Source organism: Heterocephalus glaber, unplaced genomic scaffold, assembly GCF_053883595.1.
Source record: "Heterocephalus glaber isolate CG9 unplaced genomic scaffold, H.glaber_assembly_v1.0 deba00000122, whole genome shotgun sequence".
NCBI lineage: Eukaryota > Metazoa > Chordata > Mammalia > Rodentia > Bathyergidae > Heterocephalus > Heterocephalus glaber.
The window spans coordinates 47,559,055-47,574,812 of NW_028258138.1; the positions used below are offsets into that span (position 1 = coordinate 47,559,055).

The following is a 15,758-nucleotide window of genomic DNA, read 5'->3' on the forward strand; positions in this document are numbered from 1 at the left end:
ATAAATTACTCCAGAACCATTTCAATACAGTTCCCTTCTACATTAATCAGACTTGAATTTCTGCTCCCTGTAACCTCAAGAGTCCTAAGACATTCTTCCTCTACCCATTCACCAGAATGTCTCTCTCACATCTAGACAACCAGCTTCTACAATGCAGAGTAACCAGAAACAAGGGCATGCCAGGAGGGAAGTTAACCACGAACCAAAATGACCAGAAACAGTGGGCATCAAAGAAAGTTAAAATATACCAAAAGTTATAAAGTTGAAGGTCACAGCAAAGGTAAAAAAAAAAAAATGAGGGGCAAATGCAATAATAAGATGTACATGAGTGAGCTTTCCATTGCTGGATAAAATATAGCTTAAAGGATGAGAGGTTTCTTTCAGCTCACAGTTTCAGAGGTTTCTGTTCATGGTCAGCTGGCTCCAATGCAGAAACACCATGGGAAAGGAAAGCTGTCCACACCGTGGCATTTGGAAAGCAGAGAGATGAGCCTGACAAGAAGGGACAGGGGACAGACATAGTGCCTCAGTGTTATGTCCTCATGACCTATTTTCTCGAACTAGCATCCACCTCCTAATAGCCCATTCAGCTCTGAACTGATCAATGTGTTAATCCATTGATGAGGTTAGCACTTTCACAATCCAATCTCCAAGACTCTCTTAATCCAGTTAAACTAGCAATCAAGATTAACTAGCACAAGTAGTTTTGAGGTCAATTAAGTACAAATCCAGTGAAAAATCCTTGCTGTCACATTCTCTACTACATGGTCTGACTCCTCTCATTGACCCACAGAGAAACTTCCCAAAACAGTAACTGGTAAGATGCAAAGGATAGAAAAGTGAATCTCAGCCAGGCATGGTGGCAAGCCTATAATCCCAGTGCTTGGGAGGCCGATGCAAGAGGATTGTTCCAAGTTGGAGGCCAGCCTGGGCTACCTAGTGTGTGTTCAAGAGGCTAGCCTGCACTACAAAGTGAAATCCTGTCTCAAAAAAAAGTGAATTTCAGTAGAAAACAAACACTTGAAAATGGGAGATTTTAACTGCAGAGTAAGGAAAAGTGAAACAGTATTTTCACTTCATAGACTGACTCACTCATTGAACAAAAAATTTACTGGCTACATGAACAGTTTTGATGCCTATCCTCAGTATACTCTAAAAGGAGTTTAGTTATATATTTTTAAACAATTTAGAGTGGTTAAGTGGATCTCAAAATTTAACATAGCTAAATTTTTAAATCCGGTATACCTGAGGCAGAACTCTCTATACTTTCAAAGGTCACACATATACATACAAAACACAAAACTATGACAGGACAAAGCTCCCAGGTTTTTCAGACTAAACAAAAACCAAATCAAACAAAATTTAATGACAGTTTCAGTAAAGTAAAAGTCTGCTAGAGATTAAACAGGAGATTCACTATTAAGCAAATATCTACAGTGTGCCAAATGGCAGAAAAAAAATGTATAGCACAGATAAAGTCTCCTGGAAGTATATCACTGAAAAAAAGCAGAGATATAAGCTATCTGGAAAATAAATTATTGAAAAAAAATGATGTATAAAAGCGAGTGGTATTCTGTGTTTCCGGACACAGAGTAAAGCACCATAGAAGTGTAAGGCACCCTAAGACAACACTTCTATTCCCCGATGGAGTGGCCTTCTGGACAAAGTTGAAGACAAGGTTTCAGAATGGAGGAAAAAGGAAACAGGAAGCAAACTCATATTGTGCCAGGATAAGGAATGGGACAGGAGCTGAACTCCACAAAGCATAAAGGCAAAATGCTGTTGTTGACTAGTAATTCTCATTTGAGACTTGATGGGATAGTCCTCATTTGTGCATAGATTAGCCTAGCTCTAATCACAATGGCCACATGAGTTTCTCCAGTAACTGTAGCTATCCAGAAAGAGAGAAAGGAGACAGTGGAGACTGTCATATAGGCAGGTCCAAGTTGAGCTTTGCCAAGAACCAAGGTTAAGATAACTGTCTAAATGATGGTCTTAAGTGCTTGAGTTTAAAGAGGCAATAAACCCAGATGGACAAATGGACTTTTAAGTGAAAGGGGCATGTAAGGCTGATGTAGAAACTCCTCAGCCCCTTAATGGAAAGTCTCCCACAAGATGGCGCCCATCAACTTTTCCAGCCTTTATTTTTCATTACTTTCCTGATACCAGATTATTGAAGCTACCTAAATGCACCATAGAATGAGGCTTTGGACTCAGGCATACCCAGATTTAAATAACAGCCATGGTGAATTCTGAGATCTACCTACCACTCTAAGTATTTTTAAATATATAATTCATTTCTATTTAGAACTGAAGGTTAGGATTAAATCTGTGTAAATCAGTATATTTTTATATAATGAGTAAATCAGTATATGAATGAAAATTATGTCCTACTTTTCCTTACTGAGATAGCAAGGAAAAAAGAGATAGCAACTACTAGAACCAAAACCAGGGGCTCTTTTATAATGCTAAAATTGGCTATTTAAGTCCCAAATTGAAAGACCGGGTGGTGCAAAGAAGTACGCTGAATTTTGTTGGTGATGATTTAGCTCAGTGGTTTCAGTGCCTGGTGCGCAAGCACAAGGACCAGAGTTCGATCCCTGGTACCGACCCCCCCCCCCCAAAAAAATACAGCAATGCGGTTTAGTTCCTGGTTAAGAAGAGAGCTGGGAAAAACTGGGCAGATCATTAGGGTCTGAGCAAAAAACTTTTTAGGTTCAATAGAGTGTTCTATTCCTAGGGGAATGAGAAGCCCAGGCTCTTAAATTGACAAATACTTATAGCTTTGGCAATAACCAATCATTGTATGAAGCATATGCAAGGGGCTGATACCAAATAATGCACTCAGAGTAAGGGATTCATTTCAGAAAGGGGTTCTTAATATACACATTTTGAATGATAGATACCATGGTAAATATTAGAAATTTAAAAATGAGTAAGTCTCTACATTGATAAGAACGTATTCTTAAAATACAGTGCAGAAAGTACTATCTGAAGATGTGTGGCTGTTGGTTAGAGAGAACTCTTCATAGAGGTGATAATGCCCAAGAAGGGTTTTAAAAGATGTTTAAGAGAATACTAGGAAGAGAAGGAAAATAATTAAAAGCATTGCAAGTAGAGGAAATTGCATCAGGAGACAGAGCAGTACAGCGAATAAGGCAAAATGGCATGTGTCATCCTTAATCTTAATTACCAATTTGACCGGATTAAGAGACACCTAAGAGAATAGTGAAGCACACTTCTGGGCGTGTCTATGAGGGTGTTTACAGAGATGACTGGCATGTGAAACATAAAACTGAGGAGGGAGATCTGCCTTTTATGTGGGCAGCACCACTCAGTAGGGTGGGCACTTGGACGGAATAAAAAAGAAAGAAGCCAGAAGGCACTTGTTCTCTCTCTGCCCCTGGGTGCTATTAAATTTTGCTCTGACACAAACTTCTACAACGTTTCTGTCTTGCCATGAGCCTAAAAGCAATGGAGCCAGCTAACCATGGACTGAAACCCCTGAAACTGTGCGCCAAAATAAATCTTCCTTTTAAGTTTTCTCAGGGACAGAAATATGACTAACACAGCATGAAATTATATATTAGAGGAATAAAAAGTAGCTAAGTTTTATACCTGAACTATAAAGTGTAAGGGGTGCTGGCATGAAATTAGGACAGAGAAAACAAAGGGCCAGATTGTGAAAAAATTATACATGCAATATTTAAAGGAGTTTGGACTATATATTACAAGTCACAAAGAGATCCCACTATAGTAGGAACTATGGAGGGCAATACCCCAGTACAGTATGTGGGACCATGCTGGCCTACAGTAACCAACCAACAAATATTTGTCCAATAACTGGGCAGAGGCACAGGGCATGGGGCTCAAGGAAGAAACAGGGGGTCAGGACCAGAGGCTGAGAGGCTTGAAACTCATTGTAGTAGGGAGGATTGCCACACTTCCATATTTTCTTGACTCGCCTTGTACCTAGTCATTTGATCTCTTCAAATGCCTGCCATCCCTGTGGATTAGAAACCTACCAATCCTTCAAAGCTTGCCTACCTAAAATTACTTTATCGGTACGGCTTCCCCTGCTTCCCAAGCATTGTGAGCTTTCTCTCCCTTGATAATCTACATACTATGCATCTTCCCTTAGTTGTTATTTTATACATATATTCCTACTTGGACAAAACTACTTCCTCAACTGGACTAGATTCTCTGGAGACAATGACATTGTTTTTCTCTTCTGACTGTCCCAGTACCGTACTGTCATATATGTACACTCTCCTAAGAGCTCAAAGTTGCAACCTCTTCATGCTGATAGCTCTTAATGATAAAACAGTAAAGAACACCAATATCTTTTTTTTTAAATCCCAAACAATTCAATTTTAACTAGAAAGTTGCATGCATTCTACTCTACAAAAGGGAATTCTGGGCCCCTCTCCTTTACTGAAATTGTATATAGGAATCCTCCTAATAATTCAAATAATTAGTTAATTATTCTTTCAACTACATACACTTGCAGGTCCAGGATGATGTGGTAGGTAATACTTTAGAAGTCTTGGGAGATAACCTATTATCTCATCTGCCTCAATCAATGTGGACTATATTGGCATTCATTAAGTCAGTAGTTTATTTGAATATATTTTTGTCCTTGTGGATTTTCATTTAACTCAAATTATGAGGAAAAATGATCTAGAAAATTAGCATGACGTATATCACTAAACATTTTTAACTGAAATGTTTTATTAAAGATCTAATTCTGAATGACAAATTTAAAATGAAATGAAATAAAGAAAATGTTAATAGCAGCTCTGAATGCCTTCTGATAAAATTTTATATACTGAAATTTTTAAATTGCTATATATTTTAAGTATTATTTGTGTAAATTAGACTATAAATTTAACATGGTGTCACTGAATATAACATTATTAAAATTAGAACTACGTAAGATTATGTAGCTGCATGAATATGGAATAGAAAGAAGAAAAATTTTAAGTTGATAAATTAACAGGTAGAACTCTGTATGATTATCTAAGTTTTTAGTTTTACACTGTCATGTGTGAAACATTTAAAAAATACATACAAAGTGCTCTGATGCTGTTACAAAGAAACCCTATCTAGAAGCCACTCAAGAAAACCTGCCAGATCATCTCATTTTGTATCTCAACAATCACACTTTGGAAAAATTATCGTTATGAAGCTTTTCCCAGTCCTTCTACTCTTATGTCATCATTTCATTTCCCTGCAACTAATCTAGAAGTGGAAGCAGACATGGCCTATTTGCACACATTCAATTAATGCTCAATCTAACTACCTCAGTTTTCACATCTGAGTCATTTTGCTAGTGTAGTTCTTAAATTTAAAATATATCCTTATGTAAACCTAGCCTCCTCTCATTACACATGATCTGATTATGTCCTTTCAGAAATCAATCCATTCATCTGTCGCTTTAACTCTAGTACTGGTACTTGCATCAATTTCACCATCTTAAGATTTTTTTTTTTTCCATGTTGGTTGTTGGTCTTACAGAATGAAGCTCACGTGTTCAAAAAGAATTACCAACTCCAGAGGGAAATAAAGTTTTTGTTTTGCTTATAACATTGAGAAATTTAACTAAATATCATTTGTCTCTAACTTCATAATCATTTTTTCATTCATAAGTTTCAAAAATATGGATTTTTAAATCCAATCATTACCACACATGGAATGTGTGCTATGTTTCTAATTTTCACTGTGCAAAATTAATCAGAAATATAGCAGAAAAGGATGGTCTGATTTTTTTGCCTCTAAATAAAGCTATACATAAAAGTTCTTATATTTTATCAAACCAAGAAAAGACATTGAAAAATATTAGAAATAATTACAAATGTTTCTTTGTAAATAGGACTAAGTTTTTCATCACTGACAAAGTCACAAATAACTGTTCGAAAATTATTTCCCTGCATCACAAGTAAGTAAAGCTATTACATAATATTCTACACTTTTTTCACCTATTAATTCCAAATATAACTGTAGAACTGAATTATTCTTTTTATGAATGAAACTAATTTGTTTCATAAATTTATTAAATTAACAAAAATCAATACCTTCATAAATGTTATATTAATAGGTATAAACAAGTCAGTCTTAATAAGTGTTTAAAATTAATTTCCAGATATTTCACCACAATCAAATCACATTCCAACCCAGAGGGTAGGCCGGCATTCCATGAGGAATGAGCAAAGCAAGTTGCTAAGATGAAGAAACCTAAATTCCTAGCCCTAATGTAAACTGGAGACATAAATTCCACAATAGATCGACTTCCACTTTAAGTAAATTACAGTAGTAAATATACAAATACCATAATTTCACCAATTTAAGATTTTTAGACAGATATATAAAAAGGGTGTAGTGGCACATACTTGTAACTCCAGCTACTTGGGAGGTTGAAGCAGAAGGAACTGGAGGCCAACATGGCTAACTTAGCAAGAACCCCTCTCAAAGTAAAAAGTAAAAAAGGCTGAGGTGTAGCTCAATGGCAGCGAGCATCTTACCTAGCACGCACAAGGCTCTAGGTTCAATCTCAAGCACTGAAAAGTATGTATTTACAGAAAAAAAGTTTTCAAGAAGAGATTTTGAAGATTTCAAATTTAGAACTCAAAAATATATACATATAATCTATATCTAAAACACTAACATCAAACAGGTATAAAATAAGCACAATCTATAAATTAGTGAAACAAGAATGGTTAAAATATGTCACTACTGTGAATGGTCAACAAGTTTTCAAACCAATGATAAATTTTATTCTGAAACAAGTAAAAAGAAAAATCACTGTCAGCAGAAAATCTGATGAGGAACAGCAAAATATGGCACTAATTGGAAAGAAAGTAATATATTCTGCTGTAACTGTATATGGAATTAATTGGAATGAAGATAATATATTCTGCTATTTCAAATTGATGCTGGCAAAACTTTTAAAAAATAAAATAAACCAACCCTGTAGCACAGTTCTACCTGAACAAATACCTGATGTGCATTTCTACCTATGCTGGCTGAGAAAAAAAAAAATTCATCAGAAAACATTCTTCAGAGGCTGGGATTTAGCTCAGAGGTTCCGCTGCCTGCCTCGCAAGCGGAAGGACCTGAGTTTGATCCCCAGTACCAAAAAACAAAAAAATATTCTTCAGTTTATTTTTTATTCTGACCATATGCAAATATGCAAAAATTTGAAAAAGTGTAAGAACCCATAATTCTACCACCAAAAGACAACAGTTAATATATTTACTTCTATCTTAAAACGTCTTAAAGAGAATAAATACTACACCTTATACAACATGTGGAAGTTCACATTATTAAAAATTCTGTCAAGTATTTGAAAGCACTGCTTCTCATTTTTAAAGGAGATTGCTTCTCAGGTTATGTGAGAAAATATATCGGTATACCTTGAAGCAATCTGTTGGGCTGGTAAGACTGGGTTAAAAGGAATTCCATCTCAGACTGCATTAGGGTCCTTTAGGTAAGAAATGTACTTTTTAAAAATTAGGAAATTCAAATCCCACATAATTCCTCAGTTTTCAGGAATTCAGGATGATGTTTAACTAACTAGCCTTTAATTTACAAACTTGGTAACTCAGGATTAACGATGATCATTTATAACTAAACTGTGCTTGTCCTTGCAAAATTCCTGCATACTATCATTTCATTTTCATTAAGCTATGAAACAAGTATTCATTCTTGTTTGAACAATGTAGAAAACTGAGTTTAAGAGGGATTAAATGACAAAAATCAATTTTAAAAATTTTTTATCAATTTTTTAAAAAATCTAGTCTTTTAAAAGTGTTGTTTTTTAATAAAATGTACTACTCAGCCATAAAGAATGAGAAACTACAGACACTTATAGCTAAATGGATGCATACTGAGGCCATACTCTTTAAGTGAAATAAATGGGACACACATTTAAATACTGAATAGTTTCTCTGGTGTGAGAAACTGCAAGTGTAAATAAAGATCAAAAGGCATAACAGATAATGTGAAATAGGAAGAAAAGGTCCAAAGGGGAAGTGGAAGTGGGACGGGTAGAGGAGAAGGGAAAGGAATAAATATGAAAAAAGGAAAAAATGGAAACAAAGTCTTTGTAATAGGGAGGGGTGGAGGGGTTGAATGGAGGGCAGGGGAATGAGGAAAAAATAAGAACCAAGATGTATTATGTAAAGGCACAAATTCCCAATAATGAATGTCAGTGTTTCATATACCTAAAATGTACCAATAAAATTAATGAATAAAAAAATAGTCTTTTAATAACTATTGTAATTTTACTTTAGAAAGATGTGCTCCTCTACAATAATGTGTATATAAGAGGATGCTATGAAAGAATAAAATATTTGTTTAAATGCTCTGGCAAAAAAGTGATATAAAGCCTTTTAAAATGTGGCTATATTTCATGTCTGATTAGGCAAGAGAAAATTTCAAAGCAAGGCAAGGAAGGATCTAACTTGGGAAGGGAGACACATTGCTTTCTTCACTGCAAAAATTTTTAAAAACATGATGTAAACATAGACGTAGAAATAAGCAAAACAGGGTCTATTTTATGTAATCATACTCATTTCTCTATCAAGGTACCTTACATTCTTTATTTCTGGGTTTCCTTATATTTGAAATAGGGTATCAATACCTGCCTTCCTGGCTGTGATGAGGATTACTTGAGTTAATTTACATAAACCACTTAATCCAGTTCTGGACACAAAGGAAGGTCTACATTTTCAGCCTTACATAAACCTATTTCTCTTCACCCCCTACTAGAAAGAAATGCATGCAAAGACTCTAAAACTTCAACACAGAGTTTCACACTCAAAATGTTAAATATCGATGAAACCTGCATGCTAAGCATCTAAATTTCAAGTTACACTGTAGAAATGTGCTACAACATCTGTAGAATTCAGTTCACCAAAATACATTTTTTTCCCTCAGAGATTACATTTCCACATGGCTGTCAAAAGTTTCAGCATCTTCTCTATGACAGTCTCATGGCCATGATTGCATACTTTACTGAAAACCATATGACAGCAACATTAAGCTGCACTTAAACGTGGAGATCAATTTAAAAAAAAATCTTCCCAGCAAGAAGTAACAATCCAATCCTCATGCTTCCCACTGCGATAAAATGAGAAAAGTAAAGGAAAAATGTGTTCAATAGCTGATGCCAAACTGATTCAAAAATTGTGATACACTGCCTGACAACACTACAAAATAAAAAGTGCATTAGCTTTCCATTCTGATGATTATTCAATAAACAGTTTTGCTCGCTTCTGAGATGAGTTTTTCAAGGGCTGTAGACCCAAACAGTTGTATAACTTTCTGGAAAGTCTTACCCTTTTAATGTGCAACGCTGCATTTGGGGAACATCGTATGTTACCCTGGGTCACAGTGCTTGAGCAAGGCAATCTACACACAACTATCCTCAATAATAGCCAGGAACTGTAAAGAACATGTTCCGAGTCCAAGCTCAGAAATCACCACTGGGCCAGGGATTTAGCTCAGTGGTTCTGCCGCTTGCCTCGCAAGCGCAAGGTCCTGAGTTCGATCCCCGGCACACACACACACACAAAAAATCAAAACAAAACAAATCACCACAATCCTCTTATTCGCTAAGAACCCGGATCACTTTCATAAAACATAATTATCAGTCTTGACGAGATTTAAGATGCTATTTATTTTTCTTGCCTTCCTATTATGTCCATCTACCTATGTGGCTTAACTTTAGGGGTCCTATCTCCAAAAGTTTTTGCTCCCCAAAATTTCCCCAAGGATGGAGGCTTCCACTGCAGGGTGTCAGGTATCTTCTTTCCAGATAAATGATTGGCTTTGTAAAAACCTAAAAGCCGCGCCAACTCGGGAGACAGGAATGCAGAGCCCACCTTTGCAACTCCACCCCACGAGCGTCCTCGAGGTCTGGCCAAGCACGAGTTGTCCCGCACCTCCCCGCGTCTGCAGATCCGCCGAAGAGCTAAGAGATGAGGCGCCCCAGTGCAGGACTTCGGGGGCGGCGCTCTCCACGGGGACCACTCACCTTGCTGGGCCCCGGCGTCCTCGAGCAGCAGGAGCAAGATAAGTAGGAGCAGGAGGAACAGAGGCATGGAGGAGGAGTTGGAGCCGGGAGGGAGGGAGCGGGAGAAGGGGAGCGCGGCCAGGGCGGGGGCAGCGACTGCGGCCCGGACTCGAGGACACTGCGAGCTGCGCCTGGCTCTCAGCACCGCCCAACTCGCCATCGCGGCGACCAGCAGTCCGCCTGCATAGTGCGGGCGGCCGGAGCCCGGCGCGCCCCGGGGCCGCAGCACCCGGCCGGAGAGAGAGCACGCTAGAAAGCGAGGCAGCGCACGCCTCGCCCCGCACCGGGACCCCTCCGCCCCTCACCCCTCTTTCACCTCCTCCTCTGTCCCTTCCCTCCGCTCCCCGCCCCGAGACCCCAGGCGGGAGCGCAGGGGAGGGGAGGGAAGGAAGCCGGTGCTCAGGCCGCCAAGGGCGGCCGCGGCGGAGCAGAGGAACACGCCGCCGTTCGCGCCGTGCTCCTAGCTCGGACCCCAGCTCGCCGCGTTCGCCCGCGGCTGACTAGCTGGCAGGCAGGCCGGCCGCCCGCTCGCAAGTGCGCTGGCCACGCCTCCTCGGCCAGTTTTGACCAATCCATCCTCCACTCCGGTCCGTCACCTTCCTCATTACCCAATCGGCACGTTCTCTCCTCGGTCGACCCGTTAGCTCTCCGGCCCACCTCTTGAGCGCCACCGCCCCTTATCTGCCTCCTCCAATCGCCTTCGGCTTACAGCAGCGTGCCACCCGCCTCCCCCACTCCGAGTCCCGCCCCCAAGCTCCGGCCCCGGGGTGGTCCCCGCCCAGTTCTAGCGCCTGTTATTGTTGGGACTGGAGCCCAGAGTGATCCCGCTGAGGCGACGGCTTGCTCTGGTCAGTGACTTCCGGGACTTCCCCCATCCCGTTCTTTCCTTGTTCTTCGGGGCAGGCTTGCTCATCGCTCCTCCCGCCACACGTCAGGCCACTGCAAGGGGTGGGAAACCTGAATACTGGAAGACTTTAGGTGGGAGCTGAGGAAATTTTTTTTTTAATACAGGAGCGTGTTTCTTTTCTTTTTAAATTAAAACTACAGCCAGTTGTTGCAACAAACTCCGAGTTACAATATATGTAGGTTTTATTTTAAAATATGCATTTTCTGTTTCTTATGCCCTTTACTATGAAACGATGATGACCAAAAAAAGTGTAAAAATATTCATACCGCTAAAATAATTTAAACCTTTCTTTTGAACACTTATCCAGCCATGCCACGAAGTTGTTGAACCCCTGCTATTAGCAAACATTGTGTTGAAAGTCCTAGGAGTTGAAGCCATAACGCACAAATGTTTCCTGATCTGGAGTGGGAGGGAGATGGCATTACTTATAGCATGCAGGTTAGAATGAAGTAAGTAGGGATGAGCATCATAGGAATTTGATGGAGATTGTGAACAGACAGAATATTGAAAACAAAACAATCTCTAAAGAAGAATCCACAGGAATAGACAATGACTGATTTTAGAGAGAAGACAGGTGCCAACAGTGGTCCCTAAGGAGGATGGTATCATTAACAGAGGAAATTAGAAAGGTGGCACAGTTATATGGGAAAGGAAGTTGATTTGGGACATATAGGTGGTTCTGACTTTAACAGTGGTTCAATTCATGGGTTTTTCCTTTTACAGTGGTTCCAAAGTGATATACATTCCTGGAAACTATACTTCCAATATTGAATTTTGCTTTACCCTTTCTTGATACTTGACGCGGTAAGAAGCCACAGCTTCCTGTGAGCTACACATTCACAGGGTAAACAACTGATATGCGTCGGTGTACTATGTGACTCAGCTGAGATGTTTGGTAACTTAATTGTACTAAATGTATTTTCACCTTAGAATATTTCTGATTTACAGTAAGTCTATTGGGTTTATACCCTATCATAAGTTAAAGAGTATCTGTATAGAAGGTGAGATGCCAACTCAGCTAATAAGGGAAGTTGTGTAACAGTCAGATGGACGTTTTGATCAAAAGGTCAGGTTGAAAACCACATTGAAATTACAGGTGTCATGAACATGGAAGGGATTGATAGCTTGTAAAGGAATTTGGTAGTCATCTTTTTCAATCCCCTTTAAATTTCTCACCCAATAAACCTTTCTACCACATTCATCCAATAAGCATTTATTGGATAATTAAGAAAATTGGGAAGGTTCCAAGTACAAAGATAAAGTCTGTTATCTATTGACCAAAATACTCTAGCACTACTTCCACACACTCTCCCAGTTAGGTTGACTTTCATTGTCTATTTCCTTTCTTCTGCTCAGACCTTCAGGCACATGTTTCTAAATTACCTGAATTTTTCTTAAAAGAAACAAGGAGGGGATCTACCCAGAAGGAAGGGACAAGGCCCATGTATTCCACAAAAGGGGAAACCATAGCTCTTATCTAAGAATGAGATTTCCTGGTGTCCTTGAGAACACTAGGGAAACAAAGCAGAAAGGTGAACTGGAATGTCTCCCTGAGGTTTTAGGAAATGAGGCCCTGAAGCAAATGACTCATTAAGAATAGTTAGAGATAATAGGCCAATGCCATAATGAGGCTTTGATCAAGGTGAGCACAAAAAAGGGCAGGCTGGGCCAGGGATTTAGCTCCAAGGTTTGGCTGCCTGCCCCACCTGCTTCACAAGGCGTTCAATCCCCAGTACCAAAAAACAAAACAAAACAAAACAAAACAAAAAAAACCACATGGAATTTAAAAAAGGGCAGGGCTGGGGTAGGTGGCTGCTAAAGCAGGAGACCAAATTACTGATACCTATTGCTCCCCCAAAAGAATGAGAAAATTGAATAAAGCATCAGGAAAACAAAAGTGTGGAAGCAAAAAAGACACACATGGAAATTCCCTGGTGCATAGAAATTCTGACTATTGGTCCAACTTGTGCCTGGAATGAGTGACAAAAAACCAAACCAAACCAATTCAAACCAGGAAAGAGAAGAGATAAAAAGAAAAAAGAAAAAAATGCCCAGGGGAGCTTTATCTCCTGCCGTCTCACCAGGAAAATGTTATCAGAAGGTTGGTCCTAGCAGAATTCTTTCCAAGTTCTTGGTATCCTGAATAATGAATGAACAAGACATGCTGAAAAAGTACAGGGGATGTACACTTATTGAAGGTGGAAAATAAGTACACTCTGCAGAGTGAGAGTGTGCCAGTGAACAGATTCACAATAGCCCCGAGGATAGGGGAAAAAGGGTCTTTTGAATCTGGAATTCCTGAATTGGCTTCTCCCTCAAGTAAATAAGGCATTGAGATGGTTGTCCTATCAAAAACTCTTGGCCTGGAACCAGATTTAAACTGTCCAATTGAAAGATTATCTTGGCTTTGTGACCTATGTAAATAAAGAAGTGAAAATAGCATTTTTCTGATTGCTTCCATGTACATTGCTTAGGAGCTGCAGAGTCATCCTGGATCCTGTATTCTAGACATATGCCTTAGGTCTCCATGATTTTGATAGATTCTGCCCAGTTGTTTGACTGGTTTTGCCACAGTCCTAATCTCTTACCTTAGAACTAGCAATTCTAGTTCAGGACCCAAAGTGAGTACATCCAGGGAAGACACATCCTAACAGCCAGATGCCCCCAAAAGCAAGCCCAGGTCCCAGCTCCTTCCTACAGTGTCTCAAAAAGAAAGGCATTTTAGAGTTTTTCTTGAATGCAAGACCAACAGAGCAAACCCAAACTGAGCAGTATCTTCATTGTACATGAGTTCATTGACATGGACCAGGACTCTTAGCAATCCTGTTGACTACAGTATTGGTAGATGAATTATTTAATGCTTAGGATGTAGGCTTTGGGGAAGAATAGGGCTTCAGGAAAGGACTACATGGGATACTTAAATATAAAATACCAAGAATTAAAATGTGTATCATTTTAATCTATTTATTCCATGTTAAGATATTTAAAAATAAAAATAGATCCTCAACCTAAATTCTCATTCACCAGAATGTCCTCCCCTTTTTGTCTTCTTTCTCTTTCTTCCTCTTTTTCTCTTTTTTTTTCCTTTATTCTTTTAATAGACAAAGATTGGAGAAAAAGACTGGAAAAGAATGAAATTAATCTTTAGAGGACAGGGGAAATATGAAAAGAAGAGCCACACGCAGTAATTTCTGCTGTCAAATGAATCCCAGCTCAGCCAATTGCTAGAGAAATGAGAATGGAGGAAAAGCCCCAGGGGGCTGGTGCCTTTGCTTCTGTCCATGCAGAGACATCTGGATTTTAGTGGTATGATATGGTAAGAATCATGTGGCACCGTCATTGCTAGTAAATGTCTGTTAAGCATTAATAAAACAGAAGAGGCTCATTTAAAATGGCATTTATACTGGAAACCTTTGGTTGATGGTATGTAATGAATCACTAGTAGGCTTTATCACTCAGTGTGTATTTTTGACAGGGTAACAGAAAAAAGGAATGAAGAGAATTTACTTTTGTGATTTTCTGTGAGATGACAGAGAAAGAAGACTGTGGAAGTTCTGGGGAAATATTTCAAACTTCAAAGACCAGAACCCTAAAATCTGCTTACTGTCTCACAGAAGCATTCACTTTATCCTCTTGACTGAACAAATGTTTACAGCCAAGTTTGTTGCTGAATGTCTGAATTCTGCTGAAGACTTTCTTCCTTTCTGTGAATAAGAGTGGTTTGGATATATTTTTCTCTTTATCTCATATGCTTCTTTCAGCTAGACATTTCAGTTAAAACTCTCAGATTTATTACTCACAATTTTTAACATTTGTAAACTTTTTAAAGATATTTGACATATCAGATTTAGGGCAGAAGTGCTATAAACCCAATTTGTTATGAGGGTATTCAGTTTCTACTAGTGGTACTTAATTCTACTTTTCTCTTGTAAAATTAACATTTGTGTATGTCAATGACTCTTTTGATAATAAATCTATTTGTATCTTCATCTACTACAGCCATATCCCTGTCTTTTTCTCTCTCCATTTCCCATGGCAGTCTTTCCCACACCCTTGATTTTTCAAGAAACATGAGGAATTTAACCAATTCATTCTTTTGTGGATCAGAAGACAATGACTGCAGTCTAGATTTTGTTTCTGACAGAGACTTCAAAAAAATTTAATTAATGCATATAAAAACTGCCTTTTATAACATCAACATTATGCCTAGAAATTAGAGAATTAATAATACATGAATGGTTAACATAGCACTAAAATATGAATGAACATACTAGAGTATCTGGATAATATGATTTAGGTGTGCAATATTCTTGTATTCTTTCCTGTGAGACCTTTGCTGGCAAAACAGTTAAGAATTAAATGCACAGAGTTGAAATGCTGTTTGGGATCTTAAACTGAGTTGTTCATGAGATCATGGACACAGGTCCTGGATGAGACTCACATATCTAACTGCTGCTTGAAAGTGCTCTTAAACATCTAGCAAGGCTCCCAAACTCTAAGCCTCAGTTTCTTCATCCATAACAGAAAATAGTTGGATATTATTATAAGTTTAATTATTCTTCCAAATTTTTACTGTCTGCTGGTCTCTTTCATCTTAGATAAATTCTAAGTTCTGAATTTCTAAATTACTACCTAATGTTAGAAGGAGAGGGGAAAAAAGCTGATAACTGTAGAATTGGTCTTGAAATAATTGTCTTTACTGGCCAGAAATGTACCTTAAGGAGTGTTTAGTTTGAAAATGACTTTCAAGTAACTCCATCCAAGCAGAGCTTTTAT

General features: G+C 38.6%; 1 protein-coding gene and 1 long non-coding RNA gene across 7 annotated transcripts in view; one reads left to right on the forward strand and one right to left on the reverse strand.

Moving 5' to 3' along the window:
* Dcbld2 (discoidin, CUB and LCCL domain containing 2) overlaps positions 1-10,547 on the reverse strand; it is a 109,216-nt gene extending 98,669 nt beyond the window's left edge. For 5 of the 6 annotated variants that reach the window (XM_087214219.1, XM_021238786.2, XM_087214209.1 and 2 more), the window contains exon 1: positions 10,037-10,547. In XM_087214219.1, coding sequence (XP_087070345.1) covers positions 10,037-10,235 — 199 coding nt within the window. In that variant the 5' untranslated portion in view covers positions 10,236-10,547. Of the gene's footprint in view, positions 1-9,884 lie in introns of all 6 variants that reach the window. The other variant, XM_087214215.1, reaches the window with a different exon arrangement.
* A 140-nt stretch (positions 10,548-10,687) lies between these two features.
* On the forward strand, positions 10,688-15,488 carry LOC110344517 (uncharacterized). The gene is made up of 3 exons (XR_002387122.2): positions 10,688-10,923; positions 14,084-14,298; positions 14,458-15,488. It is a non-coding gene; the product is annotated as an uncharacterized LOC110344517 (long non-coding RNA).
* The last annotated feature ends 270 nt before the right edge of the window (positions 15,489-15,758 follow it).